The 10,948-nt window shown below is 39.6% G+C and overlaps 1 protein-coding gene across 1 annotated transcript; it reads left to right on the top strand.

Moving 5' to 3' along the window:
- Positions 1–650: 650 nt before the first annotated feature.
- On the top strand, positions 651–10,507 carry LOC113073038 (melatonin receptor type 1B-A-like). Its single transcript, XM_026245910.1, has 2 exons — positions 651–914; positions 9,636–10,507. The coding sequence occupies exons 1-2, from the start codon at positions 716–718 to the stop codon at positions 10,502–10,504; spliced, it is 1,068 nt and encodes a 355-aa protein (XP_026101695.1). The 5' UTR covers positions 651–715; the 3' UTR covers positions 10,505–10,507.
- Positions 10,508–10,948: the final 441 nt, after the last annotated feature.

Here is a 10,948-nt window from a genome sequence, read left to right as displayed (position 1 = left end):
CAAAGCACGTATTTACTGCTCAGAAATGCTCGTTTTCTAAGTTGGATTCTTTCATTTAACGACAGTCTTGCCCCTCAAACGCGAAGACCATCGTACACAAAAAAAAAAGCGTTTTTTAACCACACACACTTGTGCCAAAACCAGTCACACATTGCACTTTATGGTTTGACACTCCCCAGACGGGAATTCGACCGAAACGGGAGCCCATCATCTGATCTCACGCATCGGATTCCGTCGACACCGAGTGAATTAATGAATAAATAAAGTCTGACTGACTGGACAGAGCGGCGAGCCGACGCGTCACACGTTTAACAGCTTTTTGACGCCTCTTAGCTCAAGCCTCGATGTAAGGCAAAAGGATGAAGAATTGGACGAGGAGGAAGAGGGGTGAATTCACGCCAGCGTGATTCTTCAGTCATCAATGGGAATACCGGAGACCTTCTCGTGCGTCTCTGCGCTCTCACCGTGAGCGAGTTTTTAAAGAGCGCGCGGCGAGGGAGAACGAGCACTGTGAAGTTGAACATATTTGTTAATCAAGTGGAAAAACAATGTTTTTATGTGGCACATGAATGAGAAAACAAAGCGCGTCACCGAGCTCCCCAAGGCTCGCTGAGAATGTGGAAATGTTTAATTGTTGACGAGGATGAAGATGGCAGAGGCTTCGTGAGAAAGATACCGAGCGTGTTTTTGTGAGAGAGGGTGAAGTTCATTCGACATGCCCGAGAATGTCTCCCTCATCAGGAACCGGACGGAAGTCGGGCAGGGTCGCGCTTGGGGTGGCGGAGCGGGCGCGCGGCCAGCATGGGTCGTCATGGTGCTCGCCGGGGTGCTGATCTTCACGAGCGTGGTGGATGTGCTCGGTAACGTGCTGGTGATCATCTCGGTGCTCAGAAATAGGAAACTGAGAAACGCGGGTGAGTGAGTGAGTGCGCGCGCTCATCCAACATTAATTAACGGAGACATGAGGGGATGCTCGCACATGACCCATTCTTGCATTCAAAACAGCTGAACGCAAGGAAACGGAAACGCATTCCTAGACTCCGTTTCCAAAGTTAAACTACAATGCTAAACGATTTAAAAATCGTACCTGGTGAACGACCCTTAAAAGTAGACTATCATTCACTGGCTCATGTCCTCATGACAATAAGTTATTAGGATAATACGCGTATGACTCATTTGCAGGTTCAGATGAGGGTTATTAATACTGTCATCAGCTGGCAGTATTAATTTTTTTTTGCATGTGTTCCCGTGAGAAATTCAAGAATAAACCTAGTGCTTCATTCACACTGTTACCAACCATTCACGTGTACACTCTGCGCTGAGCATGAATGACAATACAAATCTCATACTAAAAGATGACAATTGGTCTTAAATCATTTCCAGTGATTTCCATCAACCGTCCTGCATGCATACAGCATTTGAGGCTCTGTATTTGATCCTTTAATTCCTTTCATTGCCTTTAAATCAGAAAATGTGGAAATTATTTCATTTATTTGTTTTTGACACATCTGTCATTCATTGCCCGTGAACCCATTCATTATTTAGTTTGTTCATTCATTCAGTGTTCATTGAACAATATGTTTCATGGACACTATAGGGATGTTACATAACACACAGATATGGAAGACGGTTAGAGCCAGAGAATAACACTGTGCACTCAAGGCTGATACTTTAACGTACATCTGAAGAGAGTTGTGGTATGCTTATGAAGATGACAAATGTATGTTAGGATATTTAATTTTAAAATTCAGAGAGAAAAAGGCAGTCCTTTGGTGTACATCAATAATTTACACACACACACACACACACACATGTTCCTGAGATTGAATGCTGGGGTGTGAATTGCATGTCTGAAACAGCAATAGCTCAGATTTACCACTAGCATTTATCACTTGTGTGCTTGCTGTGTTGGTGTGAGTGAGTGTGAGAGAAAATGCAAAGCAATTACAGTTAATTTCACTCAGAAAAAGCATTTTTTTGGAGTACCTCATTCATTAATATGAAGTACCATATGGTTTCAACTGATAGATTTTCATTTGCATTGTTTTCATTATTATCTGGCAGTGCTTCCCAGTCTCAAGCTTCACATAGCTATGGTCTCTTCATATTGTGAAGTGTACAAAACTTTAAAAAGCATGTTCATTCTCTAAAAGAAAGAATCCAGTATGTATTTAGAAAAAAAAGTCACAAATTGAGAGGTGAGAGAGTGAATGCATAAGCAAAGGTCAATGTAAAAATAAATAAATAAATAAAAAGTGAAAAAAATTGTGAAATTACAGGGTTGTTTTAAAATATTATTTTGTTCTGTCTATAATTAGCTTGATCTGACATCAGAATGCTGAAGTTCTTGCCTTGTTGCCTCTGTGATGTCTTAAAGGTCAGTATGGTTTTAAAATGCATTATTTTCGATTACACAGGAAAAATAAAACTGTCAATGGCAACAGAAAAAAGACTGAAAAAGAGAGAATAGGTTAACAGATTTTAACTGCAGTATCTTCAAACAGGCAGTCCGTCTCAAACCATTCACTAGTGCTGTGTTATTAAGTCAGGGTTTATATGTCGGCTGTGTTCTTTAATAGTCATCTGTAATATGGAGAGTGTGAGAGTGAGAACAGACAAAGTGAGAGCATGCAGCAAGGGAAGAGACATCTTTTCTATGCATGTCATTGTGTCTTTGGAGATTTTTGACATTTTCTTATCTTGAAATGTGCAGGTGGTATCATCCGATCACTGTTTTAACAAATGTACCCGTTCACCAGCACGACCCTGCACTCAAGCTTTCAAATAAAACTTGTGTACAAAAGGATGTAGAGAGAGACCGAAATGACAGAAATGCTGCAGTCATTCCCCTCTGAACACTCCCTTTCACTCTTATTCTTCATCTCTATCATGTTTTCAGTCCAGTCAGCTGTTAAAGTCGTAAGTGTTGAGCTGGTGTTTATTCCGACACATAGATTTGGTCCGTGACCTCTCATGTTATGGGCTTCTGCTTGTGTTTGCTAGAGTATATTTGTGTACCACAAGGTGACATTCAGTGTCTCATTAGCATAGAGTTGATGAGCTTGCTGGTGCTCTATATAGATACTCAAAGGGCATGCAATAAATGTTGCCCTTGACTGCATCCTTCACTTTGACCTGTGATGATTAAGGAAACACTTGTATCTGAGCTCTCAAATGATGGCACGAGTGCCTTTTTGTTCTTTTACATGGCCAGCTTTGGGCTGTGTCCAGTTGAACTGCAGGAGAAGTGAAGTATTGATTAATGCATCAGATCTGTTTAGTTTTTCCTAAAGGTTTCTATTGCTGTGCAGTTCCGGACAGAATGGCATCCTGTTGGGTCTGGGTAAACCTTATGCAAATGAGATGACAGAACCACGCCCCTTACTTCTGTCCAGCTGTGTTCCATCACACCCCGGCGGCCTTGCAAGAGGAAAAGAAAGTGATGTGTTTAAGACATTTTTCTTGTAAAGTTGAGGGTCATATCCCTGAAGAGCAGTACAGGCCTTTTCAGATGATTGATGACAATGTTTCCCGAAGCATTGAACTATGTGGAGTGAAGCATTAATCGGATAGTTTTAAATGGAAAACTTTCTTCTTCAGAGGATCTTTTGGGAAAAAAGTGTGTTTTTTTTTGTAGATACAATGAATGTACAACACTTGTCAAAAGTCATTCGGCAAGTCATTTCTTTTTGAAGTAATTGTAAGGACTTTTTTGTTAGCTTAAAAGCCATGACACACAAATCAACAACAAATAGGGTTTTTCCAGGGTAAAAATGGTCTTTGATGGTAGCTGATGAACATAGTAATTCATGCACACAGTATAAAGAACTCCACTATGTGAACTGCGTCCAAATAAATCCAAAATAAATGCAAAATATACAGTTTGTCATATCCTGTTAACATGCATTGGGACACATATGACCCTCAGTTTTGTTTTAAATGTCTTACAGTGACAGTAATTTCTTCATTTTTGTCAAGAGGAATGCAAAATCCAAAATTCTGTTCATGCATTTAAATATGAGCTTCTTATGCATTTACTGAGAAAAAAAAAACCTATACTCTTGGGCATCAGAGTCCTTTTTATTAAACAATTTCTCATAGTCCAAACGTGCTTAGTTAAAGAAAATGTATGGATTATCGTGTTTACTTTAAATTTCTTGAGAGAGGAGTATTATTTATTCTATTTTTACCAAAAACGGGGCATTATGGAGTGCTAATTTTCTAATAATGGAGTATTTAATTTTGGAGCAAACAAGTTGTGATTTAATGCTATGCTAAGCTAATATGCTAGCCTAGCCCGTATTCACTGGTTGCCAGAATGTGATTTATATTTTATGATTCATTTGAAAATCAAATCAGCATAATATCTCTTTTTTAAGAAGGTCATTTCATACAGAGGCAAAGAAGGTGAAGTGAGAAGTCTGATCAAAGTAATGAGGGAATAAAACAGCGTGACTAGACAAAGGCATTCACTCCTGCAGTCATCAACATGCGCTCCATACTGCCATCACAAGCACAGCAGTCATCTACATCACCCAGTAATCACATTAAATGATCAAATAAACCTTTGGCAGCTGCCAAAATATTAGGGACTTGAAGCAGCTGCCACTGATGGAACGGCATTCAGACGTCATATTGCGCATGCGCAGCTTCAGCTACTACTTCTTGAAGTTCTGCTGTAACCGTCTACTACAGGAGAACAGAAGGTTTACCGTAGTCATTACAATGTGACAGATTAGTTAAGTAAATGTTACATTTTATGGTATATAACAGTGCAATTGCTTCAGTTTATGACTCTTCTTCTGACAATAGATTATCATTTAATGGCAAAATTAATAATTCTCTTGCTTTAAAAAAAAAAAAACCTGTCTTGGGTTTCTTAATGATTTTTACGTTCTGGGCTTCGGCTGTGTAACCACTTACTTCCAGTAGGCATAGCCATTCCATTCACAGGTGTTGCTTAAAGTTGCTTAAAACCCCTGTGCGTTGCATCTGGGCTAAAAAGTTGCACTTGAACACACCATGAAGACGACAGCCAACAGCCATCTATCACATATGTTTGAGTGGTAATAGTCTAAATTTGTCATTCAAAAAGCGAAACCAAAACCAAGGACTGCTGATATACAAACCGTTACCAAAGCAGCACTGCCTTACCATTTTGAATATCTGAATTTTGTGTGTCCTTTCTAATTTCCATGCTTTCATCACTTTCACTTTTCTTCTCATGCACTGGTTCACCAACTTGAACAGCTAATCTGAGTAATCTGTCTCCCCAACTGTCTGATGCCGATTCAACACGCTCATTGGCCAAAGATGCAGATGCTCAACAACAGCCTGGTGTTTGCTGCCAGCTGCCAGTCAACTTGGTGTGTCATGGCCTCTTGTAACTTTTTGCCGTGCACACTTGAGATAACCCAGCGATCTTGTAAAATCACAGCGAGAGGAGGCTCTTTGTCATTTCTGCAAAGAAGCATAAGCGGTCAGAGTTTAGGAGCTGTAAAAGTGATTGGTGCGTTTGAAAATGTAGAGGTCGAAGTGTAAAAGTTTGGAATGGAACACAGGCTGCAGAGGTCAGTCAAAAACAGCATCAGTGTCAACGGAGACCGGCCACGTCAGCGACGCGCAGTGAAACGTGATCCGTAGCTGACAAAGAAAAATGTTGCGTTTTCTACATGAATGCGTGTGTGTGTGTGAGTGTGTGGCTATTTTATACAAAACACTTTGATCATCCAACAAAGCCGTTCTATTATACACACACCCACTAAAATTTCCTCAGATACAGGGTTATTGGTGCCAAATGAGATTACAAAGTCCCCGGGGACATTGCCACGCACTTTAGACCCGCATTCATTTATCTTATGCACACACACACACACACACCCAGTTAGGTAAAAGACATATGGTACTGTGGTAGAACCCTTCATGTGTGTTTTTACCTATAGTGATTGAGTTACTGAATCCTCGTTAGTTTGGGGTCATTAGAGATTTAATTAACATTCATGTTGACTAAGCAGCTCTACTCTTCGTTGCTGTCATTAATGGTTGTGTGTGTGTGTGTGTGTGTGTGTGTGTGTGTGAGCATTCTCTGTAATGCTGTTTTTAATTAAAGCCTTTGTGTGTGCTTATGTGTGGAAGAGAGAAACCCGTAGGAAACTTTTAGTGCTCAGAGGTATGTGGCTCAAAAAAAAAAGACCTAATGGAGTTTTTATGTGTGTCTCATTTCAATATCCCCTTCCTCCTAGAATTTTCTGCATGATGCAAAATTAATTTAGCTGTTACTTGAGCATATCTGACCACAGTTTTTTCTGACCACAAGACATTGCTCTTTTCTGAAACGAGATGTGATTTTTTAATGTCAGTGGTGCCTAGGAGAAAGCATTAATGAGTTCCATTGGTGTGGATTGACATTTAGGCTATTGGTGGCCCAGACCATGATACTGAGTATCTAGATTTAATATTAACCTGTTTTAATAATAGGCTTGAATTACTCTTACACATCAGTTGTGCTTATATGTAGTTGAATGTACAATCCAGTTTATCCTAGGCATACATTTGAACCATATACTATAAGTGTAATATTTAAACAGTTGAAAACAGTATATTCTTACTCCAATTAGCCCATTTTTCATTTCCACTGTTTGACATTTAGAATTTCACTACATGAAAATTTTGTAAAATGACCTGAATAGTTAAAGGGATACTCCACCCAAAAATAATAAATCTCTCTTTGACAACTTACACTCATGCCATCCATTGTATTATGCTTTAATCAGCAAGAAAATACATGATTATTTGTTCAATTCTCAGCCTATTTTTTTCTCATGTATAAATGATTCAGAAGACATGTCCACCTTTTCCAATCCTTTGCCAATTGTAAGTTACTGTATTCAACTTCTTTTGTTATTTTTAATATGAATTTGAATGCTATTTGAATTCAGCATCTTCAAATGAGGTAATATTGGATAAACCAGCTGAATTTATTTTTCAAGATGCGTGATGTAAACGTGTTGACTATCGACATGAGACATGACAGTCTAGTCTTCTATTTCTTCTAGATTACGAATGAATGGTTGCATTCGTTTTGAAGTACCAACTTTGAAGGGACCCGTCCAATTGTATGAATGAGAGTTGGATTATTGTAAAATGTAAATATATATATATATACACATGTGTGACATTGATATCATAGGAGCTTCTGCTGTAACAGCTTCAGCTGCATTCTGGGACCACAGTAAAAAAATAATAATAATAATTCCATGAATTTTTTCCATACTCATTTCTCTTACAGATTCACATGCATCTCTCTCTGTGTTTTGTGGGATGCTTTTAAAACTTTATATTCTCTCCTTGTCTTCACTTCTAATCCCTATTAGTGTCCTTGTTTCTAAAGTAGGGAAATGTTCTCTCAAATCATGGCAAGCATTTTACATTTCATTTATGCATTTGGCTTACACTTTTATACAAAGTGACTTTGCATTGAAGATATACAGTTCATTTGTTCACAGAGAACTGAATTCTGAAATATACTGAGTATGATGGTTTTGGTAAACAACATCGATGTAATAAGTAAGTGGTACAATCATTTAAAAGCAGGGGCCAATGTGTGTTTGAGTGTGAAGGCAGCAGTTCAAAAATTCATCTGTTTAGCAAACACACTTAATGTTTTTCCAAATGTCAAAGCCCAGAATCCCACAGGAAGCATCTGTGTATCTGGCACACTATTCATCTCCTGAACACTTATTCCTCACACCAGTATGCAGCAGGATCACAGAGGTAATGAGCGCAAGTGTGTGTGTGTGTGTGAGGTGCTCTACTAAAGCCGATTTTTATTTGTTTCTTTGCTCAGGCATCTCTGTCGAGCTAAACTCTGTTTTCAGGTTCAAGAGCATACATTCTGGCCCAGTTTCTGAATGAGAGATTAGACCAAATTTCTCTCTCAGAAAGCCTTTCGACGTTCCAATTAAAACATTTAAAAGTCCAGCTGATTTTTTTCCTCTTGCCTGTTAATCTTCTTGTGAGAAAGGTCGAACGAGAGGGAAGGCAAATTGAGTTGTAATAAATGAGAGGAAAAGAGATGGATCAGAAATCAGATATGGTGAGAGATATTGACACGGAGCGAGAGAACGATAGCAGACACTGATGGATCCAAATGAGAAAGATAAAAAAATTAAAAAGAAGAGAGAGATAAGGGGAAATGGGCGGCTGTGAAAGTTGACAGCAATTTGTGTTGAGCTTAAATCATTCCATTTCTGGCGACATAAGACCATGCAATGCAGTGTGGGCTTGTGCTGTGATGCAACAATTTGAAAAGGTTTACATTTATGCAAATGAGCATCAATGGAATTTAAACAGTGTCAGAAAGTGCCATTGTAAGGGTGTTTGAATGAACAGAGCATCAGTCATTTGCATGAGGAAGAGATTATTAATTCTTTCTATATGAACTCTCTTTTGCAGATGCATTCAATTGATATTAACTGAATGCATGTATCCATTACAAAAACTATTTCAGTTCTGTAACGCATTGGTTTAGGCATAAAAGTGTGTGTGTGTGTGTGTGTGTGTGTGTGTGTGTGTGAGAGAGAGAGAGAGTGTGTACAGTACTATGTTGGATTCAATATGAACTCCATCTTTGCTTTAAATGCTTATAAAACCTGATCTGTGGAGAAAACCTCAACTCCCAACAAACCAGTACACAACACATGCATCAACTGGTAAACCAAGCAAACGTGTGGTGTCTGTGACACTGGGTGTAGAGGAGAACTCAGTGTCACAGACACCGCACTTAATCTAATGGAGCTGAACTTTGTGTGACCCAAACAGGCAAGATACTACAGTGTCTGAGCCTGTCCTACACACTCACTCACACACACACACACACACACACAAATGCTCCCACACTCCCAGACATGCAGTATGTCAACAACAGTTCAGGTGCTGTTATCAAGTTACCCTTCTTGTGTCTTTGTGTTCTACGTTTGTAAAAATGTATATAAAAAATACATTCATTTTATCTCTAGTGGCAAAAAATGCTGCATCAGTGTCATGATTTCATGAAAAAACAAATGTCTAAATCTGAATAACCTTTTATTGGAATCAGTTTTTAACAGTTGTACTTAACATGAAATTGCTGTTCTGACACTGAAAAGCCCTGTCATTGGTTTAAATCATATTCCACACAGTTATATATTAAACACATATTTTTTAATCTAGATGTTAGTAGCTACACTACTGTCCATTACATGTCAGGAATTGTTTTTTATTTTTTATAAATCAAAACTTTTATGTTTCTTGAGCATCAAATCAGAATGATTTCTGAAGGACCATGTGATACTGAAGACTGGAGTAATGATGCTGAAAATTCAGCTGTGCATCATAGGAATACATTTGTATGTCTATTTTAATCAGCAATGTAGTTACAGTACTTGACTATGTCTTAGTGTTGTTGCCATTTTTAATTTGCTATTCTAATATAATGTAATAGTCAAGTCCGTGAAGTTGTTTTAATGTAATTTTGAGTTTTTACTGGTAACTATAGTAATTTTTCTTCATGATCTGAATGTAACAAAACAGTTCACCTTACTCTAATGCCATAACTTGGGTCTTGTGTTTACATTTTTTCTCTGTGTGTGTATTAGGTAATGCATTTGTAGTGAGCCTGGCTTTCGCCGATCTCCTGGTGGTTTGCTATCCCTACCCTCTGGTCTTGCATGGCATGCTGCACGCGGGCTGGTTGCCCGGGGAGTTGGAGTGTAAGGTCAGCGGCTTCCTGATGGGTGCGAGCGTCATCGGCTCCATCTTCAACATCACCGCCATCGCCATCAACCGCTACTGTTTCATCTGCCAGGCCAACACCTACGAGAAAATCTACGGCCGCGCAGGAACCCTGGCGCTACTGATGTTAGTCTGGGTGCTCACCGCCATTGCCATTCTCCCAAACCTGGCACTGGGGTCATTGACGTACGACCCTCGCGTTTATTCATGCACCTTTAGCCAGACAACAAGTGCAGGATACACCATTGCTGTAGTGACCGTGCACTTCCTGCTTCCTATCGCGGTAGTAACGTTCTGCTATCTGAGGATTTGGGTGCTGGTGCTCCGTGTGAGGAGGCGGGTCACAACCGACGTCAGGCCACGCCCCCGTCCGGGTGATTTGCGCCACTTCTTGACCATGTTTGTCGTCTTTGTGCTGTTTGCCGTCTGCTGGGCGCCGCTAAATTTGATCGGCCTGGCTGTAGCGGTGGACCCGCCCCGTGTAGCACCCTTGGTCCCCGATTGGCTGTTTGTGGTGAGTTATTTCATGGCATACTTTAACTCCTGCCTGAACGCCGTAGTGTACGGACTGCTCAATCAGAACTTCCGCAGAGAATATCGAAGAATACTTCTGTCACTTTGTAAGCCACGCCTCTTCCTGCAGGAGACATCAAGGGGCGGGACTGAGCGCAGCAACAAACATTCACCTGGCAACAACAATAACGATGATCAGCCCAAAGCGAACACAATATAACTTACCAACAACACATTTAATTGTTCAAAGATATCAAAGAAAGAATGCTGCAAAAATGTTATAAATTGTGTCCTCGAAAATGTCGTTTTTATGTCTCACTTTAGATACCACCCCAATACCTCATTTGTTAGAAACCATACAATTATAATAATCCTCAGTATTAGAAAAGTTAATTACATCGCACAAGTATTACAATCACATTCAATTAATGCATGCTAATGATTGAGAACAGTGCAATAAATCATTACCACACAAAAGGTGCGAGCTTGAGAAAGACAAAGACCGCAGAACATGTTCATCTTCTCCAAACAAGCGCCCCTAGAAAATAACTTATTTCTCACTATTAGTTGGAGGCTGTTTTTTCCATCCATCCATAAATTCTCACCTAACAGATCTCTCACAAGAAGACAGCACCCAGAGGACTCACAGTTTCACAAGTGCTTC

Source organism: Carassius auratus, unplaced genomic scaffold, assembly GCF_003368295.1.
Source record: "Carassius auratus strain Wakin unplaced genomic scaffold, ASM336829v1 scaf_tig00011260, whole genome shotgun sequence".
Taxonomy (NCBI): Eukaryota; Metazoa; Chordata; class Actinopteri; order Cypriniformes; family Cyprinidae; genus Carassius; species Carassius auratus.
The sequence above is the reverse complement of the archived record's forward strand: the minus strand, read 5'-3'. Positions and strand labels throughout refer to the sequence as shown.

What these genes read in the sequence shown, in the direction of transcription:
- LOC113073038 (XM_026245910.1), top strand. Translation starts at nt 716, where the DNA reads ATGCCCGAGAATGTCTCCCTCATCAGGAACCGGACGGAAGTCGGGCAG. An exon ending in TAGGAAACTGAGAAACGCGG is followed by an intron (nt 915 to 9,635) that starts GTGAGTGAGTGA and finishes TGTGTGTATTAG; the next exon opens with GTAATGCATTTGTAGTGAGC.